The sequence below is a fragment of the Apostichopus japonicus genome, chromosome 7 (genome assembly GCF_037975245.1).
Source record: "Apostichopus japonicus isolate 1M-3 chromosome 7, ASM3797524v1, whole genome shotgun sequence".
NCBI lineage: Eukaryota > Metazoa > Echinodermata > Holothuroidea > Aspidochirotida > Stichopodidae > Apostichopus > Apostichopus japonicus.
The window spans coordinates 8,435,840-8,463,304 of record NC_092567.1 but is presented as its reverse complement, the minus strand read 5'-3'; the positions used below and the strand labels follow the sequence as shown (position 1 = coordinate 8,463,304).

The 27,465-nt window shown below is 35.6% G+C and overlaps 1 protein-coding gene across 4 annotated transcripts in view; it reads right to left on the bottom strand.

Annotated features, from left to right (window-relative positions):
- Nucleotides 1-967: 967 nt before the first annotated feature.
- The window catches only part of LOC139970019 (uncharacterized), a 48,183-nt gene continuing 21,685 nt past the window's right edge, over nt 968-27,465 (bottom strand). For 3 of the 4 annotated variants that reach the window (XM_071975551.1, XM_071975550.1, XM_071975549.1), the window contains exons 2-16: nt 20,171-20,363; nt 19,482-19,577; nt 17,896-17,942; nt 16,700-16,733; nt 14,563-16,046; nt 12,425-12,642; nt 11,593-11,669; nt 11,010-11,062; nt 10,407-10,526; nt 7,805-8,013; nt 7,208-7,284; nt 5,557-5,621; nt 4,549-4,596; nt 3,995-4,020; nt 968-3,135 (exon numbers count right to left, since the gene is read on the bottom strand). In XM_071975551.1, the coding sequence (XP_071831652.1) occupies nt 3,045-3,135; nt 3,995-4,020; nt 4,549-4,596; nt 5,557-5,621; nt 7,208-7,284; nt 7,805-8,013; nt 10,407-10,526; nt 11,010-11,062; nt 11,593-11,669; nt 12,425-12,642; nt 14,563-16,046; nt 16,700-16,733; nt 17,896-17,942; nt 19,482-19,488 (2,556 nt within the window). In that variant the 5' untranslated portion in view covers nt 19,489-19,577; nt 20,171-20,363 and the 3' untranslated portion in view covers nt 968-3,044. The remainder of the gene's footprint in view (nt 3,136-3,994; nt 4,021-4,548; nt 4,597-5,556; nt 5,622-7,207; nt 7,285-7,804; nt 8,014-10,406; nt 10,527-11,009; nt 11,063-11,592; nt 11,670-12,424; nt 12,643-14,562; nt 16,047-16,699; nt 16,734-17,895; nt 17,943-19,481; nt 19,578-20,170; nt 20,364-27,465) is intronic. The other variant, XM_071975552.1, reaches the window with a different exon arrangement.

The following is a 27,465-nucleotide window of genomic DNA, read 5'->3' as shown; positions in this document are numbered from 1 at the left end:
TCCCCCCCCCCCCCTTCCCAATATTTGAAACAAATCGCCGCCCCTGTCAAAAGCTCTGCGAGAGCTCGCTTTCGGGAACACAATACAAGAGGAGAAATGAGTTTTTGTCTTCTCTTATCGTACTATATCTCTTCCTCCCTCCCCTCCCCTTCCCCTATGGATGTCACCATCAGATATTTCTAGCCATCCGGTCCTTTCAGAAAGAAGTACTTTCTCTCGTCGGTGAGTACTTTGATCAAAGTAAAAATTTTATATCCAAATATTCAATAAACCACCAAAGCAGGTGTCCATTTGTTAGCTGAAATAAGTTGCCAGTAGGTTTACATAATCAATCCCTAGACCATCCAATTATAGGTGACATTATAACTAAGTATCCAGTACTCAATTTGACCTGTCACTGGTTATCTGTATAAAGTGCCCAAATTGAAATATATCAGGACTTCTACTTTGGTTAGTCTAGAAGGCTGTTGTGTGTATTTTCTTACGTATTATTATAACAATTCCACAAAAAGAAGTACTGAAATGGTTATAACAGTTGTAACTCAACCAAGTATTTTGTTCAGCTAGAATTCGAGCTTTAAGTTTGGGAGTCAGGACAAATTAACATGAGTGTCTATGACTTGGGAATCTCTGTTATAGCATTGATCAGGTTAATCCTTGAATTGATCTCGTCCAATTTATCTAAATTTGGATCAATGAGACCAGTCCATCATGACTACCACGTACATGACTGGTGAACTTTCACATCCTCCTTATTTCCTCACTAAATCATATGCACCCATGCTTAAGGCCTTTCTTTTAATTAGCCCTTCTTTGTCAGATTAAGAGATGGTACTCCCGATAGCATAGAGTAGCGTGGGTAAGCAGATAGGGAATACTGATCTTGCATTGAGATTTAGTAACGGTTAGGCTAGGAAGCCTTCAAATCAGTTTCAATAACTCAAATAAATGATTAGACAGGTCAAGATAATTATCTTTATTTATTCTCCCATATTCCTGAATAAGTGATTTGAAGAAAAAAAATGAGTTCTCTCAGGTAACTTACAAAGTGGCCATGTAAAAAAATATTATTATAAAACATACTGGAAAACATCAACACTTTAAAAATATTACTATTGCTGTAATTAATTAAATACTTCAAAGAACCAATCACAAGTGAAGTCAAGATGTTTCCAGTAAGCTCAGTCTAAAGTACACGCATGTTTCCTGACATTAAAAGTATTTGCCGAGAGTACCATTGTTCTGCATGACTTAAATGTAGGTGTTACAAAATACAAATTCCCAGCCTGTTCTTTAAATGCAAAGTTAAAAACTGGAGTTATAAGTTCCAAGGATGCAGCAAACGAAGTTAGCTTTTACGGACTTGAATGTATTGCTACAATATGACATTCTCTTAAAAGGAATGTAAAAAAGTGTATATACCAATAGTAGATGCAAGAGAGATCTCATGAAGTGTTAATATACAATATATAACTGCATTGGCAATTTTAGTAAATTGCCTAAAATATCAAAATTGATTACAAATAAAGACAAAATGAACGTAAACCAACGCATTTTTTCTAAAGGGTAGGGATTTGATATCAGAACCAGAAAGTCATTGTGAAACGAAATGACTTTTCACGGCACAATAAGTTGGCACAAAAGGCCTGCCATAGTTAATAGAGAATATCTATCAGTTCATGGATCAAAAGAATATGCTGAATGCTGAAAAGCTTCATATGGCCTACTACTAACAAAAACAAACATAATTGTAAACATGTTAACAAATTGAGGTAACATTTTGTGTTTTGTGTGTGTGAGTGTTATTCCAGATGCAATATTGTAGTTTCTTGGGGGATTTTTTGAAATTCAACAATGCAAATATAAAGTGAGTTTGGTACATTTATGCTGAACAGTATAACAAAGTTCTACCTTCCAACTTTCATGAGATTCATAAGAATAATATTAGAAGTCGAATTGTATCAGTCACAAACGTGCTCGGCTGCTTAAATCTCTGCTTGAGACTTGTTAAATTTGTTAAATTTAAATTGTTTGATCTCTTTACCATTTCTAAGTAGTTGATAATGGATTCTTCTCTTCTTTATAATTTTTCCCTACAATAAGACCTCGAATAAGCTATGTTGTAATCAAGTCTCCACCACATCAATATAGTTGTTGGTAATGACGTACTAGTTTAATTTTATGTACCACATGGCAAACGTTTAATGTTATTCTTTATACCCTTCTTTACTTATGTTACGTATGTAAAGAGTGTAAGTTACGTACATGTAAAGAGTGGAACTGAAAATTTCAATGTAATGTCATTCAGTGCATTGGTAAAAAATTTAAAACAAAATTTTGAACTGCAAAATTGTAAACAATGGTTATATCGAATGAAAGTGGGCGTGATTCCTGCATGGCCACACGATATGCAAGGTATCCATTTGAAAATGCGCCCTTTAATACGACTGCCATTACAGTTTACCTGCCTCGAGCATTTTAATAGGCTCTCACAGTAGATCACAGGAAATTTGAGCTGTGCAAGTGACTTTTCCTCGCTCGTTTCCTTTGATAGGCTTGGCGAATAGATTACGTAAAACACAGGCTAACGTTCCAGACTAATAACCTTGAAAGATGAAGAAGTGGGCAGTGACGAAAAATGAACTGCTTTCTTACTAAAGGGCGGTTTTTCAATGCATAGCTTCTGACTAGCGACCCCAGAAGAAATGTCAATATAGGAATCATTGAAAAATTAAGGCAGGGTACCTCAGTTTCTATATCGCAGGAGTTGTGATGCTGAGGTGACTGGTTCAAATCCGTTCCATAGAAATTGTTATTTGGTCTTTTCCATCCAAATGAGCATGTGTTATAGTTTTGTTACTCAATGTACTTGAACATTATACCTACTTAATCCAATCCAAGAATGTTGCACTTATTTTTTTCATAAACTTCAATCGTTCATTCAGTACCAATGTTATAAGATCGTCGTTGATACCTGTACTGATTTATACTGATCTGGCAGTTAGGTGGCTGATTTATACTGAGGTGGCAGTAACGTGGCTGATTTACACTGATCTGGCAGTTAGCAGTGGCGTCAGTGTATCATCATCTGGTACCTTCAGTTTCCTTTCTCTAGCCTTTTGACAGTCTGTACCCCTGCAGCAAGATAAATTGCAACAGTTGCAACGAAATGTGAACATAGATCTACGTTACAAAGCAAATAAAGTTTAACATTGTTTTACCCAATTCTATTCAAGAAAATATAGTTTTGACTTTGCTGGTTTGAACAGGCTGCAGCGACGTCATCTATAATTCATTCTTAAAAAGATATTATGTAATATATATATATATATATATATATATATAAATATATATATATATATATATATATATGTATGTATGTATCAATTACGTATGGCCGTCACTGCATCCTATTTGATATACACAACCTACATACAAGTGTGTATCCTTTGTTTATCTAAAACCCATAAGTAGTATATATCATGCTGCTTCACGGGGGGAGGGTGGGGGTGGGAGGTGTAGTTTGAAGTAGCATGATGTATACTACTCCCTTATTGGTCAAGCCTGTCTATAGAAAAACAGTCCTCCTCAAATTCACTCAAGCATTAATAATTTGTTACTTGATAGCATAAACTACCCCAAATACTGCCATAAGGATTCATCCTTGAGTGCACCTATTTAATTGACCAGTCACCTGTATGATTGTAAACACAAGTGCTCTCATGGCCAGTACTACTTTCTGGTGTGCGATGACAATTTTGGCTTGACACTGAAATGATACACTGTGTGTTTAATCGTGAAATTGTGCAGAAGAGCGTTCAGTATGGCTAGCATTACCAACTCCGGTAGATATTCAATCTCCCGTTTTTGGCCAAAAACAGGGGATTTGGGTGGTATTTTCTATAGGCTGGGATTATCGTAATGATGGGGATTTGTGTATGTTAACTCAATAAATCACCAATCGTACGAAAAAATACACATAAAAAGAACTTACTGCCATACTTCCCGGAATTCGCTAACCTGTATAAAAGAAGTCAATCATAAATGACAGCTGTAATTTTATTGTATGACAAAATTATTCAAATTGCAAAAGTATATGGCTGTTAGGGATTTGTGAAATCACATTGTCAATCAAATGAGATTAGAAAATATGGAGCAATCAACTTAATGTTACCCTTATTATTACTTTTTTCATAGTTATATGAGTTAATAGAGTAAAATTAAGAAGCTAATTGCTTGTTATGTCTAATGAATCCGTGAATCACTAATGTTTTCTAAGATCTAGTAGCAAGCCTTATGTAACTTATATAAAGATAGCAAAACTCAACATTTCCTATTTGCGATATGTAATCTATTCTTTTGTGTTCAAGGTGCACACAGCGACAATCTTTTTTTGAATCGTCCCTTTCAAACATTATTATATTTCTATACATGCCAAAAAATGTTCAGATTATTTTGTAGGTTAATGATCAATCTCCATTACAATGTTCATCGAGATTAAACCAATGAATCTGTGTGTATTGTAATACATTATACTTCACTACCTACCTCCTTGCTGTAAACTGCATCTGTCACATCGAGCGTACGATCATCATACTATAAGTTAGATACAATAGGAAGGTTTATGAGCTTTACCAATATGACGTCACAAAATCACTCCAACAGTTATGAGGCGAATCAAGAATTAATTTTCTTTTCAATTCAAACAAAGAAGGAAGTATGCTACAAAGAAAAATGTTACTTTGGGATGAATCTCAGAGATGCTTGGGATCAAAGTTATATCTATAATATCTGTCATGTGACACTTTGACGACACTCTGATGACGTTAATATTCAAAATGCAATAAGGAGCATGTATCTGGTAATTACAGGAGCAAATGTGACAAGAATGAATGATCTATCAACTGTTCTTTGTTGCCTCTTAATCTTTTTGATATTTATGTAACGGTATCGTAGACTGATGCTGATCAAAAGTTAATGCAAAGACTATACGATAATGGACACACACGCAGCAGTTGTAACTGACAGTGCGAAGCAATTGATTATGGATTCGAAAACTCAACTGTTATACAGAAGATAATTGCATGAGGTTTTCATCTACTACTTTCAGGCAAGATGCACGACGGTACTGCAATCAATGTTAATTTAATGTACTTGAGTGACCACAACAACAAAAAAAAACTCTGAAAACTAACCGGTTAAACATTTTAACTAACCGGTTAAACATTTTTCCATATTCCCCCTGAACTGTTAATTGAAAAACAATCATTTGATACGAACACTGGTCAAAGTAAGGTTACACAGACATTATGTTATTCTGCGTAATTTTCTTGTTACTTGATTCAATATGTGAGTCCACCTCAACAATCTGAGCAAAATATATTGATGCATCTTACCTATCAAACTGTTCCTTTCTTTTATTGATTCACTTTAAAATCACTTAACAGTCGTTGGGGAGTTCCAATTCTTTGAATACATTAATACTTCTTTCCAGATAATTATACAACCAGTTGTCAAGCAATAGGTTAGTGAAACATGTAAGTTTTTGATACTCACCATCCATCGACCAGATTCAAGGTTGAGGTCATAAATTTTGCCACTATCGTACGGTAACCAAGTGACTAAAATGAAAGAGGTTACAATGCCATGATTAACAAAATAAAAATAAAACATGATTATTTCACTCCCAGACACCCCAATGACCTACACTACAGTCACATAAGCCTTGAGCAATTCATTGTGAAAAGACTGTACAAGAATCTGCTACGCCCAGCTATTTTACATAATTACATTAACATGTAGAACATGCGCAAAACAAAGCAGAAGGGCAAGTTTTGCGATCATTCTCTGTTCTGTTATCGAGTAAAAAATGTAACTTTCATTTATGCGGAAAGCTTTGAAACGGGATAAACCAGTTTGTGTCATTGTTTCTTTAAAACATTTAACCTGACATTCTTTAGAAAAGCATATCATTAGACTATAGTTAGATCATGGTCTCCCCTTCACTGGCATGTATTATGCAAAAGGCAAACGTTTGATGCACAGCATATGTAACATACTGGATGTATTTCATGTAAACCCTGATCTGGAGATATTCCCAGTCTTAAATTACCCTCACTGCATAATATTATTGTAACTGTAGAACTTCCTGAGGGTATCTAATACTAATTCAGTCTGGTTCTTAATTCCTCACCATATCTCTGTGGTGGTATGTTTATATTTAGACACTTAGTGCATGTATAATTGTCTAGCAATGACAGACACTCTGAATACAGAAGTCAAAACAACAACATCTCAGCCAGCTGTACCACCTCTCTTGAGTCTTGTATCAAGCTTATTACTGCATGTAGCATGTATTAGAATATAAGACTTCCCAACCATACCATGAATAACATGTCCCAACAGGGGATTGTCTCCTTAGGTAGCCGCCCTGACCTGGTACGAAACAGCAGAGAGAGACTGTGGATGCAAATCCTTCACACCATTCAACCTCATGAGCTCAACATCCAGGAATGACATGAGTAACTTTTCTTTGGTCCCCCCTTCTCCCCTTGTCCCCCCTGTCACTCCTCTTCCCGTAGCTCTCTTCCACCCCCTTTTTTTCTCCACACATTTCTGTCCGTGTCCTCCAGTTTACTCCCTACCCTGTTCCCTTAATCCTCTCTTTGGATCTCCTACCGCTCCTCTTCCCCTGTTGGTTTCTTTCTTTTCTCCATCCCTTGTCTATTAATCCTCTTACATCTATCTCTTTGTGTTCACCCTGCTCATTAACCTGTTTGTATTCTGTGTGTGTTTTTGTCCCTTCTGTTACTGATACTTTTCATTTAGCCTCTGAAGAAGTTCCTGCTACTGTAGGATTGAGATGTCAGGCCAACTTATTTTGCACATTCTCTTAATACACAGGCTCCTTAGTGGATAAGCAGCATGCTAACAGTTTTATTTCATTTGAATATGAAACAAGTTAGAAGGCTTGATGTCTCCATCATATCAAAATCGTCTATAAATATACATCCTTTGCTTGACACATTTAATTTATTATTTTAATGATAACTTCAGGCAACCAATGATAAGTAATAAAATTTACATTATTGACTACAATGATTGGCTGCTGTAATAATAGTAATCAGTATCAGATCATAACGTTAATGTACAAACTGTCGATATTGATCAATCAACAGAAGTAAACCTGAGCATTCGCATAAAGTACCTTTCACTTTCCTTGACTTCAATATTGAAGGAATATCCTCAGCAGCAATAGACTGGGGCAACAGACAAAATAAGAACCTGTGAAATAATGCAGAACCATGAGTCGGTCAATTGCCTGATCACAATTCACAAAAAGTTATCCGATTTTATTTTTGGTAAATTTTTCAGACGATCACTGTCAATGACCTGAACGAGTAAAGCATTGACAATAACACAGACGATAAAGCTAACCTGTATATCATATATAAACAATGATAAAGCTATTCATTAGAAGGAAAGTCATTCAATGATAAAGCATTTGTTTTGCAAAATATTTGAAATATATCTTATTTTCTGCCAAGTCCCTAAAATGACAACTAACCCAAACAAAGCACCACTCATCACGATCCAAATGTAGAGTTTAACAAACAAGGCGAAGGTAAAAAATGGGTCTGTAAATACTCAATACAGAAACAATAAAGTTCTGTCCTGTGAGAGTATCTTTCCACTTGGCAAATAGTGATAAAACTTTGTAAGTACTGTATTTATGCCTATATAAAGTGTGAAAGTGGTATCTAGGTACGCATTACTAAGATACGATATTCATTGAAATACTCACATTAGCTTTTCCAATAGCTGTGAATGTTGTGCAAACATCAATATGCCAACAACCTCTGTCTCTGTTAGTTCTCTTCCCTCCTCATATGTATCTATCGATAGCTTCTTTAATGACACAGGACAGGACAATTGTAGCCCTGAACAGAGGATGATGTTACCAGAATCAGCCTTGGAGAAGGATTGTAGAAGCTCCAGATGGAAGATGGGGATCTGAAGGAAGGTAACATACGATCCAATCAACATTGAAATGATTTAGAGCTATATCGATTATTTATACGATTATAACCAACTGTGGCCAGTAACTTTCCTGAAGGTATCACTTATCCATCTTAATACTAGCATAAATCCACTCCTCGCATTATTACGATTAGGCTCAAGTTTGTTTATTGAAATCTCACATTAATGTTAACAGAAACAACATTTTTCTTCACCATTTTTAATATGGGTTGATCAAACTTCTTTATCTAACATAGAACACAATGTATAAAAAAGACAGTAACACTAAAGTGAATTAATGCATGAAACATAAAATGGGCAAAATGACTGATGTATGAATAATAACCAGGATAAAATATGGACTGTTAGACTAGGAATGTAGTGAGAAAATGTCTTCATATGAATTAGTTATGTTAAACGTCCTGTTGTTATTGTGTCAAACCACACACCTTTTGAATTATAGATGTATTGTCACTACAGAGTGATATGTAATCTTTAAATCATCTTGTGTTATGTGTGCCACTAGCTGGAGTACTCCTTGGAAAAATAGTTCATTATGATATGATTATCTTATGTGTACACTTAGCGTGAAAGTTAGTACACTGTGAACGAAGACCAGTATGGTTACTAGGATTAAAAGTTTAACAGCGTTTGAGTCCGCTCAGAAAAACTTGCGTCCCTGTAGTCCTCCATGAAAAATGCAAAGTAAAATACCTCTACAGGAACACATAATACTGAGCTATAATGACCCCTGAAAGCACACTGGCTTGTGCACAACAAGAAGCCTATAGTGATAGGTCTATGCCATGCACAAAAAATCATCAAATGATAAACCTGTAACTATTATACACCAAAAAATGACGTAGACTTGTTACCATATATGCTTTCCTAGATCACACAATCCATACTACTGCATGGTAAACAACTTCCTTTAAAGCGTGTGTGAAATGTTATAGGCTATGAATATGCTGTGAATGTTGGAAATTCATGTTAAGTAATAGGAGTGCTTAGAGAGAACATGTAAAAGTAAAAACACTGCATGTTTAACTCATTTTATTGAGCCCCTTAAATTTTGTAGAAAATATAAATAGATCTCGACGACACAATAACACATCCCTAAAGGCCTAGAACTACTTGCTCACAACTTTTATGAAGCCCTGTCGTAAGTTACCATTAACAGTTAACCAATGCAATGTTATTCATAAGTTTTATTTAAAATTGAACAAAGATTTCCCTTTCCTCAACCACCATTGGCAAGTTGGCCCAACCCCGGCCAGTTCCGACCCATTGCCCCTTACAGTATGCAAATAACTCTTCAAACAAAGTCCAATAAAAACTCAAGCTTCAATAGCTACTTTTGACAATGTATGAATGTTGCACAAGAAAAAAAAATCAGTGGGGCACATGGTCAAAGACAGTGCGAAAACCTTTGCAACAAAGAAAGTAATGCGGTATGAATGTATATTACTTGAGCAACTCTCAATGAGGAGAGAACAAACGTACTGTGAGGTGAAAATAATTTTTTAAGTTTCCGAGATGTTAGGTTCCTACAAAATTCCTAACTTGTCTCAACTCACAATTTTTTTGATCAAAACAATGACTCAAATATTACGTGATATCGTAGAAAAAATCCAATCAAAATTTCATACCATGACTGTCTACAGGGCCTAATGTTATGATATTTGAGTGCACACATATGATAACTTATAGCACACACATTGTCATCTCTACACAGGAAAGTAATGTTATATTGTTGTTAATTTACATAATTTGTGTTCATTGAGCACTACAGACACAAGAATGTTTCCAGGTAATGGGTAAGGAACTATTAGCCAATCAGATCATGGGAAGTTTGGAAAAGAACCATGACTATTGTTTGCATGTAAAACTCTGTAATGTAAATGTTGTTATAACAAGGTACGGAGTTATAACTCCGTACCTTGTGGTTGATTGCTATGATTTATTTGATTTAAGACAAATTCCATCATCAGAATGATTGGAAGAAAATTTAGTTATCCTGAGGTTTGAAAAATAATGTTCATTCAAAAGATATTCATTCAAAAATTTGTTTTGTTATGTTTTGCATATAGGCCTAGTTCTGAGTGTGTGTACTTAGGGTTTCGATCCGCAGGACGCAATGTGAAGTGTTTGCGTCCATCTCTGGAACTTTGCGTTCTGGATGCAAAATCCTGCATTCGTAACACTATTGTAGACAATGAATCAAATTTTTCAAATAATTTGACTGCTAAATGCAAAATGATACTATCGTTTCTTCATAAAACACTTAATAACATAATGGGGATGACATATCTAGTACATAATGGGGATGATGTATTTTGACATATCTAGTCCATCATAGGTATTTTGATATTAGACTACTGACTTACATCATTGTTAGATGCGTTCTTCAGTAGCTGCAAAGTACAATTCTGTTGTAATTTACTATCTTTAGTCCAGATCTGTAACCTCTCTGAACACAGTGACTCAATAATATTGATATTATCAACCTGAAAATAAACACAAAATGAAGCAGTGTAAACTTATCTTTCTGTTTTTACTTTTTTTTACTATTCTAATTGTAGCATCATTGGTATTACTATAGCTTAAAGAAAATCCATTGTTATGAAAATAAGTCCAAAACACATCCAGCAAAACGTCCTTTTCATACTACCAGACTTATCACTATGTACAGAAAAGTTCAAAATACTCTCAATAGAAAAGAAACGTCATACAAGGTTTCCTTGAGTATCTTCAGTTGATTAATGATCTGAATTAATTAGTAATCAAAAATGTCCAATGACCAACTCATATTTTAAATATTGTTTCCACAATCTAGAACTTCACATTATATTCCCTAAGCTATGTCACGATCTCTGTCGTTGTCTAGTGGTTGTCGGCATTTACACTACTGTACTTCCAACTTGTTCTGCACTAATGGACACGTACACAATAACAAAAAGCCCTGGCAACTAAAAACAAAAGAATCATACCTCCCAATCACCAGAATGGAGATTCAGGCTGTAACCGTAGTCTCGCCAGTATACTATGATGACAAGTATGTAAAAATATGTTAAATTTAAAGACATTTTAGGATTTATGAAGGAGAGGAATTAACTTTTTCACATAAATGAAACGGATACCTCTACACTAAAAATGGAACACTTAAGACCTAACTTTGAATTTGGTGCTTTTCATCCAATAAATATGGCTTGATTTAAAACGACACGATTTCAGTGTTTAGACTTAAAGCAATGTTCTTAAACAAATATCCTAAGTATAGATAGGTTAATAACATTGCCATTACAGTAGCTTGTACCAAAGGAATGTGTCGAGCAGGACAAATCATTTAGGCGGTTAACACTAACTGCTCCTGAAATCAATGTAATCCTCCTGACAAAGCAATTTATTTTGTCATATTTTCTACTTTTGCATCATTCTTGCTTTTACCAAAGGCTTACAATCTGCTTTTTGCACTTCTACTGAAAATGTTACAATATATTATCTCTCATATCAACTCCTTGATGACTAGATTTAATCAAATTATCAACCAATACTGACAGAATCGATAGTTACTTTTTATTTTCCTAGATATCATCTCTGCATTGATAGACTCTTGAGAGGGTGAAAGAGGCAGCAGACATTCACTGAACCTTTGAAGTAGAAAGGAAGAAACAAACCAACATGAGAGAAAGATAGCAAAACAGTCTTGCTATGAAGCCAATTCCATATAGGAAATGATTAGGAAGTGCTTCAAAATGATTGGAATCGAAGCACCTTAATGTGGACATCATTTTGCTGTTTAATATGAGCAAATGAGCCCATAACTGCAGGAAGGTAATAGTGTAATGTACAGTATGTTTAGGCTCGTCCTTAGGTCGTGCTAGGAGTCCATGAAAGGAATTGGTGTGCAATCAGATAGATTGTAAAATAGACTTGTATGTAATATAATTCCAAGCACAGTATGTTGTCTTCCGTTTCTCATACTACCACATTACTGATTAAATCCTCCAAAATTCATGAAGAAATTTGTTGGGTTCAATTACACCTTGGCCTCTTTGATGATACTTATCATATTATGTAAGAGATTTTCCCAATGATATATGCAAAAGATTCTTACAGTACCTTCCAAATTCACAACTGTCATTGTTTCTTTTTGTTATAATTAATACTGTGATGGCTAGTCACACCAACATAAACAACTCATCTTTTTTCATGATTGTAACACTAAAATTTCCAATTACAATGTATTTCTTGATGATACATCATTTCTAATACCAGTTTTGTCAGAGCTCTGTGTTTATCATCATTACTTTGGTAAATCAGTTATTTTAAATGTAACAAGAGGGAATATTTGTAGACCTGTACAAACTGTAGTATGATAACAAAAACATGAGATTCAACTTACGACAGCTCCTTAACAGACTGACAACGAAGCGCAAAACAGAAGATGTTTGTTAACTGTATCTCTGATATTGCATACGGTTCATTTCCCTCCTTCTCAGTCTCTATGTGTATCTTTTCTACTGTCACTAACGGACAGAGAGAGAGGCCAGATTGGAGTAAAATAGTGTATCCATCACACTCCTTGAAGGCCATGGTCAGGTGTAGGCAAGCTATGGTAATCTGTTAGAGAAATGAACAAGGTTAATGTATTGTAGTTATCCTCTAGTTAAAGAATCATGCTACATTATGAACGGATGGAGGGTTTTATGTAATTGAGTTAGACCAGTGTTTAAATGAAGTGTTTCGAGAAACTTCTTATATTGAACTGTATTCCATCACTGGACAAATTACCAATTCGCATATCGCAGTGGCAGATCGACGGAGGATGCCTGCCTGCTTCTGGACACTATTCTACATCAACATGTGGACACTCCTAGTAATTATGCAAAGATTTGTTTATGGACTTCAGTTCTGCATTTAATACCATTTGCTGTTCTAAATTACTGGACATTATGAAGGTGTATGTCAGTGACAATGTAATTATACTACTTTATAATTTCCTGTTTGATCACACACAGTTCGTTCACTGTAACAGTGTCAACAGTGATACTCTCGTTAATAACACTGGTGTTCCACAGGGTTGTTGCTTGTCCCCATTACTTTTTGAAATTTACACTGATTCATTAGTCTCATATTATGACATGTTTATATCTTGAAGTATGCAGACGATATTGCCATAATTGGGATGTGCACCGATAAAAACCCACAGTGTCTAACAAATTATTCGCAGCCATAGAGTATACTGTGAATTGGTGCAAGGATAATTATATGCTTATTAATGGTAAGAAAACCAAGGAAATGATTGTTGATTTTCGTGCAGTGCAAAGTCATGCCCCATTGTACATTGACAATAATGTGATTGAGGTTGTATCAGATTTTAAATATCTTGGATTAACCTTCAGCAGCTCGCTTACTTGGAATACCCATGTGAACAATATGGCATCAAAAGCTAAACAGAGATTATATTGTATTCGTAGGCTCCCCGGCTTTGGTTTAGATTTTGATAAGCAGCTTTGGCTTTTTCAGACAATGGTGTTGTCCTTCCTTGTGTACTGTGGCCCAGTTTGGTTATCATCCTGTTCTAAAGGACAATTAGACTACTTGAATAAATCTATCAAGTTGTATTCTACTGTACCATCACGGATGATTTTATTGATCGTATAATATGTCAGTGTGCTTCTTCTATAGTCGAGGATTCCGATCACCCTCTCTTTGATTTTTACATGAAACCACAAAGATTTTACACGATCCTACGTATGCGGACAGAACGGTTTTTACCTACAAGTATTAAAACTTTGAGTTGTATGATACATAGATAACTTTTTTTAACCTATTTTTGAGAAACTGTAGTCCATTTTATTTTATTGTAATTTTATGATGAATATCAATATATTATACTTTACTTTAGACCATACAATTACACTGTGAGGTCAAAATGACATTTCAACAGTAGCTTACCATGGCAGTGAAACGCTACTGCATAAATCATTGCGTTTTACTTTTAGTTTTTTGCAGTAAAGGGGACCACACAACTTATTCAAATATTTTCAAGGTTTGAATTGTCCAAGTCATAGTGTGTTCATTTATTACTGGCAGTATGGCCACATGAAAGCAATAAATCAAGTGACACTCTTGGTAACGACATCGACACTGAGTGTTGTTAGTGCCCATTTGAAATTGTTTACGTTCCTATGGTCATTAGGTCATTATTTGGGATTCAACCTCTGAAGATATGTATACAGTTGGGAATCTGATCTCATGAATTGATTGCTATTATATAACTTTCAAGAAATGCAGCGCAAACTGGAAAAATCAAAACAGGACTTGGCAGAAATATAAACCAAGCACTTAAGTACATGAGAGGGCAAAGGTTCAAATCCCGGTGGAGGCTGGAAGTTTTGCACTGTTTTTTGTAGGTACAGTATAAGGACACACTGATTATAATTCTATTGTATATACAGTAACAGTACAAGAACGTGACCACATGACCACAAACCTGAGGGAATATGTCTTGATTGCAGTGAAAGAAAATTACTTCACCTGTGTTGCACTCGCAAATTCCAAAACTTGTAAAGTAGATCTCTGATGTAGTTGACTGTCATCGCCATGTACGTGGACCACTTTAGAGGCCAACTTTGTGATTGCATCAACAATATTCTCACTTTTATAGTCTTGTTCCAGCATACACATCATAGCAAACTTTTTATGTTTAAGGTTGTTTTGCAGATAATTTACAATTTTACCCGAAGCAGTCTTATTAAGACCACAGGCAAATCTGTAAACATAGTGAAGTTCAAAGGGATCCAAATAACGGAGCAGTTCAGCTACACTCTGGCTCTCTGTTGTGGCAGAGGTTGAAGATTCTTGAGATAGATAATCAGCAATGTATTGGGCAGCATACCACTCACAGAACAATTTGTGGAAGAATCTGACTTCCTTTTTGTAGAGAAATTGATCACCAGTCAGTATTTCTTCCTCAAAAAATATTCCAGTTTTAAGATACTGCTCATAAAAGTCATCCCCAAGTCGTTTTCTCAGGGAAGTACTATCCCACACAATCAGTTGGTTTCTACTGCTCAATGCCTCAAAAGCAACCTTGTTCAACTCATCCTGTTTTAAGTCAAAACATACCTTTTCAATTGGTTTGTTCATCAAATGACTTTGTAAGCAAGCTATCACATTACGAAAGAAGCTAGTAATGGATTTGAATGTCTTCAAGTCTTTGTTCTCGTGGCTCATGTGAGCAAACAAAACAAACAACAAACGAACTTGACACAAGTCACCAAGTAGAGGGTTTCCTTGGAGTTTAAGTATTATTTCCCTGGCAGCTTGTTCGTCACCGTGTACAACTGCTTTCCGAATATATTGATCTCGGATGTCCTCGTTGAAACCTGTTAAACGTATTCGATCACTACGCAGTGCAAATTCTTTCGGTAAGTAGAAAGGCCTGGTAGTCAGAATGACGTCTATATCCTGCAACATTTCTCTCCGAAGGATAAGAGAAATATCAGTCTCTTGATCGTCTTTATCAGGGTATTCGTCAAATCCATCCAAAATAACCAATACACCTGAACAATTCTTTATGATTGATTCCACTATAACCTCACTCAGATCTGAGTCTCTGGGTAATATAAAACGCCGTATTGCTTTGTATATTGACTTCACCCCTCTCAGTTGTCTTAGCCGCAGGTAAATAAGTACCGGTACGTTACTTAAAGGGGATTTTGGAACTCTTCGGCACCAATCGTATGCAAGCTGTAGTGTCAGTGTTGATTTTCCGGATCCAGGTTTGCCCTCTATAATTTGCCTACCACAATTCTCAGGTTTCTTTAGTAGTTCATGATGTGACTCTAAAAGTTTCCACATGTTGTTTCCATGTGCTTGTTGAACTAACCGTTCAATGCCGCTATAAACATATACTTTATCAACACAATACATTCTGTCTCTGATGTAAGGCAATGGTTGTATGGAGTGATAAAGTATCTCATACTTTGCCTTTAGTTCCTTGATGAATTGTTCCTCCTCTGTAGGAAACCAGAAAAGTGTGATTAGTGACAATCTTATTTTATATCAGGAACAAATTCAATAATGAAAATGGTCAGATGAAAGTATTTTTTTTTTAATTGGAATGTCATTATTGGTAGCTGCTCAACCAAATTTTGTTGTAGAAAATGTCTTGATATGTTAATTGAATTGCTTAACTTTAGATTCGTTCTCAAACTAAATGGTTATTTGAACAGCTGCTTTAATTGCAAAGAGACAATCGATTCCAACATTTGGCAAAGATGTGTAAAAAAAAAAAATTCTTGGCTCAGACCATTTGAGAGTCATCATTGGGTCATAACTGTTATCTGAAGTGGGACGCATTCTGATGTAATCAGAATGTTCATACCTTATTTTCATAAACCATAAATACTGAAATACAAAAGGAACCGTGAAATTATTGTGTCATTTATATATCCCCATTTGGTAAAGTTATCATAACATGAATTTGATATGACAGCAATAAAGTCACTGGAATCAGGTACATTATTATACATTATCATTTGTAGAGGATATGTATGTTGAAATTTATTTTAATTTATGCTTGGTATTTAACAGTATCTTAAAGCAATTGAAGGTATTGTTTGCAGCATTCACTGCACTCAGCTTGCAATAACTTGTACATCAGACTTACCAGGTGTGCGGTGAGTCTTAGTCTTGGGCAACATCTAAACAAGAGAGAGGTAATGATACTTTCAAACATATTATTAATAAAATTATTAATATGAAGTCACTATTTGCAAATAATTTGACTAATTAACATTTTCTATTAAATAGGATACAAGATAACATAATATGTTTGATGTTGCTAAGTAACCATAGGTTGTACCTTATTCTTATATAAATGTACTCAGAGTCTACATGGCAGTCAAGCTTGCCTAAAGAAAAACTGTCCTCTCCAAATTCACTCAAGCCTTAATAATTTGTTACTTGATAGCATAAACTAACCCAAATACTGTCATTAGGATTCATCCTTGAGTTGACCAGTCACCTGTATGATTGCAAACACGAGTGCTCTAATGGCCAGTACTACTTTCCTGTGTGTGAAGACAAGTTTGGCTTGACCACTGACAAAATACACTGTGTTTCTTTAATCATGAATTTGTGCAGAGGAGAGTTCAGTATGGCTAGCATTACCAACTCAGGTAAATATTTAATCTTCCCTGTTTTTGGCTAAGAACAGGGGGAATGGGTGGTATTTGCTGCAGGGAAGATCGTAATGTACATGTTATTCTCAACACAAAACTGGTAGGGAAAGGATTTCCTGACAGTTGCATGTATTACTTATATCTATTACAACATGAATCTATCCATTGGAAGGAATGTTATTTCAAATGAGTATAATGTTAACTTGTTGTTGCAACATATTATGTGTGTCGATTAATTCAGTTGTTCACTTCCGGCATCAAAAATGCTCAGTAAATAGAGGTAGTGCAAGTTAATATAGTATATTGTGTTTAATCATGTGCAGTCTCTGAGTTTCCCACGTGTTTGGTGATCATCAGACAAGTGACACGTTTGTAACCATTTCTATATGGTATGTACCGTGACTGATTAAAGTAATAGATTACGAAATCTCAGCGCGTGTTTCTTTACTAAAGTTTATCTATGTGTTATATTCTTTGCATGTTACAACAAGATTAAAGGCTCGTCCTTACTACTGTAACATACTACCATCCAAGCCGCGTTTGTTTCCATACCACCACCAGTCCTCAGTAGGGAATATTTAAGTGCCCCGGAATCTTAGACTGAATTAGCGTTACAGTATGTTTAACAGCTTTATTTTGTTTCCCTTGATCTTATTTATATTTTCAGATATAACGGTCTTACCTCTTCGTCTTCCACAATTTTCCTCCGCCTCTTTCGGAAGTTTAACACTGCAGGAATAATTTATGTAAGGTTAATTAACCAGAATGCAAAGATGCATTGTGGTTTCGATGATGTAACATTAGCAGTTTTCTTCATGAATCTGACATCATGTACAGTGAGGGTGTACAACACACTTGAACTTAGTAATACAGTGAAAAGCAGTGTGATGTGGAAAAAAAAAAAGTCACAATGACAGAGGCTGTCCTGACATTTAACATGTAATGATTACCATTCACCTCAACAACAGGCATCTTGTACTAAATGTGATAGATACATCAAGATACTAAATATGACATCTGTCCTTGTTGAAATATTGTGTAAAACATGGGTCTCACAATTTGACACCTGGTGAGCTCAAACGACCACTGACCTCCGCCCAAAGTTGTACAATTACATACCAAATATGCGATCTGTCCAAGCTTCCCTCATGATATTATGTTAGGAAGGTGTGTTAGTGTAGAGAGACAGGTAAGAGGGGAGTGAAGTAAATGTTTGACATTTGTTGTCTTCGTATGACCTTAGACCTCCACCAAAAACAATAATAGGCTTCTTAACTTGTCCAAGATTCCCTTCTTGCAAGATCATGTTTACAAAGCTTCCACGATTAGACCTGTTTTCCCCAAGTGAACCTTGAGCTCCACCAAAATCAATGGGCTTCTTTCACTCCATGCTATACACCTTCATACCAAGTATGCGATATGCCCAAGCTGCTAATATCGTGTTTACAAGGTTTTCATAACTTGACCTCTGATGACCCCAAATGACCTTACACTGCCCCGAAAAAAATGAGCTTCTTTTAATCAATAAGGTACTTCTACACATTAAATATGAGGTCTGTTCATGCTTTCCTTCTTGACATATCTTGTTTACAAGGTTTTCACAATTTGACCCCTAGTGACCCCAAATGACCTTTCACCTCCACCATAAACAATAGGCTTCTTTGACTTAATTGGGTACTTCTACACATCAGATATGAGGTATGCCCATGCTTCCCATCTTGAGATATCATGTTTACAAGGTTTTTCACAATTTGATCCTTGGTGACCTCAAATGACTTTTGACCCCCACCAAAAACAATAGGATTCTTGTACTCAATGTGAATTTAAGCTCACCAAATATGAAGTTGGTCCGACCTTCCTTTCTTGAAATATTGTGTTTACCAGGTTTTTACAATTTGACTCCTCATGACCCCAAATGACCCTTGACCTTCACCAAAAACAATAGGCTTCTTGTACTCAATGTGGTAAGTCTACACATTACATATGATATTGGTCCGAACTACCCTTCTTGAGATATCATGTTTACAAGCTGGGCATCACAAAGGCGCACATACACACAAATGCCATTATCAATGCAACGGTTTCTATTATCATCAAAATAAAAAACAAAAAGAATATAAATTTAGATACAACAAATAGTTACTATACTTTTCTGTTAGTCAATAAGGATAATGTAGATGCAATGAATACAAATAGAATACAAGAAAATAGCTAACAAACTTTGCTATATATTGCAAAGTAATTGTGCTATGCACCATGGTACAGTACCTTTCATACAGACGACCAAAACCACCAGAATTAGAAGTACTACAATTATAATTGTAACCACAGCAACTTTCGATGAACCCAAAGTCCCCTTGTTGTCTGTAAATTGGAAAAACACATGTTAAATAGCAATTTGAAATTGAGCATTGGAAAATATTAAGTGATGATCAAAAAGGGTTAACATTATCACAAAGACAACTATTATTCAATAAAATAAACTGCACTTTCCAAGTGCACATATTTCAGATACTGTAGATTTAGACTACTCTGTATCAGTATTCATCAGTGTGTGAGAAAAAACTAGCCTTTTGGCGATATAAAGAAGCAGATAAAATAAAGTTGTTCTGATGGAGCTTAAAGTCAGATTTAGAAATCATAAGTCGGATCGAAGAAGAAGTCATTGGAGATGCAAACTAGCCATTCATTTAGAAGCATACTGTAACTTCTATCAGACATAAAATTCACTGAACATACGGACTGTATTCTAACTACACGAGCAGGCTACTGTACTGGATCTCACAATAGCAAAATCATTCACCTCTTAGAACAAGATAAAAGAGAATATTTAGATCAATTCTAATGTAACTTCAGGTATAAAACACTCATTATAAAATACTCTTAATGTGATCCCTCTTTCAGGCGCTGATAACATTTTGAAGTTTGTTGTAAGAGAAATGTCAAAGATTCCTCACTTTTCTGTTGATGTCCTTTCCAGATCTGTTAGAGATAGAGCAAGATAGTTTTCCTAAGTTCTCCATTGGAGTTTGACTTCTGGTCGTATTCCACCAACTGAACACGCCACGTTTCCTGCTCTTGCGACATCAAGTACACAATACTGTGTATGGTCACATCCTTCTACAATTATTTATGGTGGGCTTCGATAGGCTATTCAAGAAAAAGGAGAAATTGTGGGTTTCTTTCCCGCAATGACTGGTAAATAACTTAAATACGTTGTACATTAGTCAATACGAACTTAACATGTAAAGAAGTCCATACATCAATGAAAACATATATTAGACAGATCATATAAACGTATACGTTCCATTGTCCACAAATGTTACATTACAGTCCACTCATATAAAGTAATACCTCTGGGTGTGAAAGGGAGCAGTGCACTTACTCAATGACTACTGTAATGTCTACAGTTATACAGTAAAGTAAAACATCTTGGTGTGCAAGGAGTAGTGCAGCACTCAAAGAGTAGTAGGAAAATTATAAAGTTATGTCATACAGTACCTCTGGGTGTGCAACTGGAGCAGTTCAGTACTAAATGACTACAAGTATCTAAAGTTATACAGTAAAATAAGACCTGAGATGTGTGTGAAAGGGAGCAGTAAAGTACTCAATGATTACTGTAGTGTCTACAGTTATACAGTAAAGTATTACCTCTGGGTGTGTAGGGGAGCAGTACAGTACTCGATGACTACTGTAGTATCAACATTTATACAGTAAAGTACAGTAATACCTCTGGGTGTGTAAGAAGTAGTGCAGTACTCAATGAATACTCTAGCGTCTATATACTGTAGTTATACAGTAAAGTAATACCTCTGGGTGTGCAAAGAGCAGAGCAGTACTGAATGACTACTGTAGTACAGTAGGTACATTATACAGTTAAGTAATACCTATGGGTGTGCAAGGAGCAGTGCAGTTCCAATGACTACTGTAGTACAGTATGTTAAGTTATACAGGAAAGAAATACCTGTGGGTTTGTTAGGGGGCAGTGCAGTATATACTCAATTACTACATAGTGTCTACAGTTTAACAGTAAAGTAATACCTCTGGGCAGTGTGCAAAGAGCAGTGCAATACTCAATGACTACTGTAGTATGTAAAGTTCCTGAAAGAAATACCTGTGGGTGTTTTAGGGGGTAGTGCAGTATTCAATGACTAAGTACTGTAGTGTCCACAGTTATACAGTAAGGTACAGTAATTCCTCTGGGTGCACAATGGAACAGTGCAGTACTGGATAGTAAGTACAGTTATACAGTAAATACCTCTGGGTGTGTTATGGGGCAGTGCAGTACTCAATGACTACAGTACTGCAGTATGTACAAGTAAGTAAATACCTCTTGGTGTGTGAGGGGGCAGTGTAGTACTGAATGACTACTGTAGTGTCTACAGTTATAGGTAAAGTAACACCTCTGGGTGTGCAAAGAGCAGTGCAGTTCTCAATGACTACTTTAGTACAGTATGTGAAGTTGACAGAAATACCTGTGGGCTTGTTAGGGGGTAGTGCAGTAGCCAGTGACTAAGTAGTGTCAACAGTTATACAGTAAAGTCATACTTCTGTGTGTGTAAGTCCTGAGCAGTGCAATACTCATTGACTAAGACTGTAGTGTCTACAGATAAATACTTAAGGTAATACTGTACAGGCTCTTGCTTGGTGTGTAAGGGGGCATTGCTGTACTCATAGACTACTGGAGTATACTGTACATATATACATGTACATTTTAGTCAATGGGTACTGTACAGCACTGCACCTGTAGACACCTATAAGTATTACTTTTACTGTACATATATTCCTAGGTCATGAGATCCACCTCTCAAAACTAAACAAAACCTTGACCTCTGATAACTTTGGCATGAAGGTGGCACAGGGATCAACCATGGACAATTTTTATCAGTTTGGAGATTGAGTTTTTGACCCATAATTGACCTATTTTTTTACCGTATTGCACCCCATCAGTGGGCAGTTTTTTGTCCATAAGAGACCTTGAATGATCTTGGATAGCATGACAGTTTTAATGAAAAATGTTCCCTTTGATGTGCACTTCATCCTAAAATTGTTATGAACTCCAATGTACACACACACTGTTATTGCTAAAAAGGTATCAAATCCAACCTTTGGCACCTCATAACTTACGAACCGGGTGTCCGATCGAAGCGGGAGTTAGTTTCTTCTTTAGAGCATGTATAGCTCTATCATATGGTCAATTCCATGATAAGGTCAACATCATACCAAAAAATTTAAAATCATTGTACATTAAAATTGTATAAGTTTCCAATAAATAGAATACTTGTAGTTACTGAAAATAATTTTTTCACCCCCCAAACATTATTTGTTTGATTATGGGGTCGGTAATAACAAATGGTTCCCGTAGTAACTAAATTATGAAAAATACAGTGAAATTTCATTTTGTGCAGATTTGTACATAGTAATCATAGGTATCATCAGTTTAATGGACTAATTATATTTGCTATAGCATAGTGCTCACTTAAAAGCTTCAATTTTTTTTGGACATCAAGGCATTAGACAATAGTGGTGAATTGAAAACACCCTCCATTTACTGTCACGCGAGTCACAAAATTTACTGTTTTTGTTTTTTTTCTCCTTGCCTGCACAAGACTTTTACTCCAAATAATGAATATCAAGTCTTCACATAGATAACAAAAGGATTACTGAATTTTCCTTTCCAGAAGATATTCAAATTTTGCGGAAAATCACCCTTTACGAATGTCACGCGAGTCACGTCACGCGAGTCACGTCAATTCAAGATAGTGTTTCTACCTATTTACTGTGTGTTGGACTAATTATATTTGCTATAGCATAGTGCTCACTTAATAGCTTCAATTTTATTTTGACATCAAGGCATTAGACACCAGTGGTAAATTGAAAGTGCAGTAAACACCCTTGATTTACTGTCACGTGAGTTACAAAATTGACTGTTTTTGTTTTTTTCTCCTTGCCTGCACAAAAGTTTTACTCCAAATGATGAATATCAAGTCTTCACATAGATACCAAAAGGATTACTGACATTTCCTTTTCAGAAGATATTCAAACTTTGCAAAAAATCACCCTTTACGAAAGTCACGCGAGTCACGTCACGCGAGTCACGTCAAATCAAGATAGTGTTTCTACCTATTTACTGTGTGAAAATTACAGGGATGTTATAGTTTGATGAATGAATCACTGATTAAAGATATCATATATGAATTCCCCTTTAATTAGGCAACTTGAATAATATGTGCACACATAATGCAACTAATTATAAAAATTTCATTTGAAATATCAGAATTTAAAATCATGAATATTTATTCGCAATATAATGCCTATTTTATCACCACATTTGGAAAGTTAGCACATGTCATTGATTTTTAGTAATATACAAAAACATAATCTATATTTGTATCTGGCAATTCCATGTGCCATGACTTGACAACCTTAAGGTTTTAACTGCTCAATCATTCCCAAAATCCTATGAGCGAATGTATCTTCTCAATATTACACTTTTGGTTTATTCAAATATGACAAATAAGAATGGTAATTTGAATCACATTTTGATAGATCTGTTTCTTCTATAACTTTCAAATGAGTGACTTCAACAGACTAAATATTGTTATAAATATTAATTGACAAGATAAATTGTCTGAACAACTGTACTACCCGTACAGTATATTACCTACTGTCTGCAGTCATGAAAGTAACTCGGGGACATTAATATCATCTGGACATTCCCAAGGGAAGTACCTTTTGGACACTTTCCAAACCAATGAATGTTTATTTCACTAGGCAAGATCTATACCTTCGATTCACTAAGTGCATTTGGTCTAGAACTGTTCGAAAAGTGAACTTGTCACGCGAGTCACGTTTTCTCGTCACGCGAGTCACAATACATCTTCATCGTTATTTTCATGCGTTACAACATTTTTTCAAAGTTGCATAGCAATTGAGGTAGAGGTGTTTTTCAACTTCGGTATGATTATAAAAAGTGATTGGAAAATTTTTAATAAGACATAAGAAATCAAACATTTGTGTGTGCATTCTGATTTTTGCTAATAGTAGCTGTCACGCGAGTCACGTTTAGTTTTTCGCCAATTTCACCCCCAATACTGGAGGTATAAATATTTTTTGTCTACTGTTGTAAGCATTAAGGCTTACTTCACTGACTACATGAATGCTTTTCTCCCAGGTAACTTCTTTATTTGATTAATGATATCAAATAGAGAGGAATTTTAGTAAAAATGTCACGCGAGTCACCATGGAATTGACCATATAGTTAAATATTGACAAACTTGTTTTGTTTTTTTTTGTCCTGTATATATCTCCTAAATAGAGCATATATTTATAAAAAAAATAAATAAAAAAAAATAATTGTATCTGTCAACTTTGCACCTGAAGGTCGCACAGGGAACAACCCAAGGACATTTTTGATCGAAAGACCATTTATGATCTGGATGGCCACAAGAAATTCAAATAACTAAAGAAGCTTATACAGGTCACCAGAGGTCAACCTAAGGTCAACGGTCACAAAGATGCGGGTCCACTATTGGATTACATTTAGCGTAACTCCCAACCTTGACGGACATTTTGTTCTCAAGTTATCACAAAAACACCTGTTTTCGACCCCTAATTTACCTTTGTTGACCTTGGATCACACCACTGTTAAGTTGAAAAATTATCCCCTACGTTATTTACAAGTATACAGTATATTACAAGTTCCAAAATAACAATCATGTCGCACCCTGTCAATGGGAGTTATTGCTTGTTTATTGTTTTGGTTTTTGGCCCCTAACTGACCTTTGGTGACCTTTACAGGCACCGAGAACAATAGAGCACACCCTCTCACTATGGCAGATCTAGTTGACTATGTACATAGGTTCCTTTTGCTTAAGCAAGGAACCAAAAAGTGTTTAAGTCCTTCATGTTGCTTATAACATGCTAACATACATGCTAATGTACAGTATGCATGTATGCTCATGCTAACATGTTTGCTAACAACATGTATAGTCAGTATTGCGAAGTTCGGCATACTGCGAAGTTCGGACACCCTAAGAAATACACGATTTCACCATGAAAACCTACAGGAAGAGCCAAATTTCACCAAAAAGTACGAAGCTACAGTTATTTTCTCTCCAAAATGACCCGTGTGCAAGAAATTACTTACATATTTGTCAATAAAATGACGAAGATCTATGAAGTCTGTTATAATTACTGAACGAGCAACTGCACCACCAATTTTATCACCAGCGCCACACTGTGGGTTGCGTGTCCGAACTTCGCAATACTCTAGCAAAGAAATACCAGTTCCACAATCACGAAGAATCTTCATCAAAAACAACATGAAAACAGTTTGCAGGAAAGAAAGTTTGGCTGTATATATATCGTACTATAACACAATTCTCCCACCATATGAAGTATATTTTCTGGTGATTTATACAGAAGATTTAGTTTTGGGGTGTTTTAAGTCTTAAGTGTCCGAACTTCGAAGTCACCATGCTACAGTATGCTAGCAAACAGACTGACAGCCTGACATAGATGCTACCAGCTTTTAACATGCTAACATACAGGCTAACAAACAGGCTAACATACTTGCTATCATACACACTAACACACATGTATGCTATCATACATGTATGCTAACATGTATGCTAACATGTATGTTTGCTAACATACATGCTAACATACTTGCTATCTTACATGCTAACATAGCCTTCAAGCTAACATATATGTATACATGTATGCTAACATGTATGCTAACTTACATGTATGCTAAAAACAGGCTAACATACAGCCTGACATACACACTATCATACTGCTTATAACATGCTAACATACACGCTAGCATGTATACACACTAACAAACAGGCTAACATACAGGCTAACAAGCAGGCTTACATACAGGCTAACATACTTGCTATCATACACACTAACATACATGTATGCTATCATGCATGCTGACATACATGCTATCATACATGCTAACACACATGCTAACATACATGCTAACATACATGTATGCTAACATACTTATCATACATGCTAACATAGCCTTCAAGCTAACATATGCTCACATACATGCTAACTTACATGCTAACATACATGTATGCTAAAAAACAGGCTAACATACAGCCTGACATACATGCTATCATACTGGTTATAACATGCTAACATACATGCTACTGTAACATACACGGTAGCATACACACTAACAAACACACAAACATACAGGCTAACAAGCAGGCTTACATATAGGCTAACATACTTGCAATCATACATACTAACGTACAGTATGCTATCATACATACTAACATACATGTACAGTATGCTATCATACATGCTTACATGCTAGCATACATGCTAACATACAGTACATGCTAACATTCATGCTAACATACATGTATGGTATCATACTGCTTACATAGCCTACAAGCTAACATGTATGCTATCATACATGCTAACATTCATGCCATGTATGTATGCTATCATACATGCTAATATATAGGAGACAGGACTGCTAACAGATATGCAACATATTACAAATAGTACAGGTATCGCAGCTCAATTAGCCTACTGTACGTAGTGCAAGTCAATGGGAGCAATTAATTGACCAAACCTTTATGCAAAATTGTGATTTTTCGCAATTTGGCTGAAATCCAGTATGTTAATGGCTTAAATGCTTAGCATATATAGTGTAGCAATTGATATTTCAGGAATGATGTTCTGTGATATCACGCTTCAGTGATTTCTGTTGTCTAAAATGAGTATTTGGTCAAAATTTAGACTTTTTGACCTGAGATTACTGGGATGGACCCTGTTGGGGTCCTATTAATGTCACAAAGTGAGCTATTTACTCATATTAAAGTTATATACGACTTAAAGCTACTGTAGGTCCTATATATGAGTGTTTGACACTAGTTTCACGAAGCTTGCTAAGCAACAGTAATCAATGTACATGACATTTTGTTGTAAGGATAGCTCAGTAAATTTGGAATAAGTTTATTCAAAATACATGAAATGTGGTTGACCCAGCCTGGAAACTGTAATTCATTCCTGCCTCAGGACCTACAGTAAATGGTACTGTAGCAATGATAAGCTCAGTAGCAACAATAATATTACACTTGATTCTTGAGTACTCATGCTGGTATGATTAGCCTTATATAGTTGCCAGTTTGCTAATGCTATAAACAGATGCCTAGGTAGTGTTGCCCAGGCCTAGCATTTTGACCACTGATTGTGTTAGACACATATATAATCATAGAGCACCTGT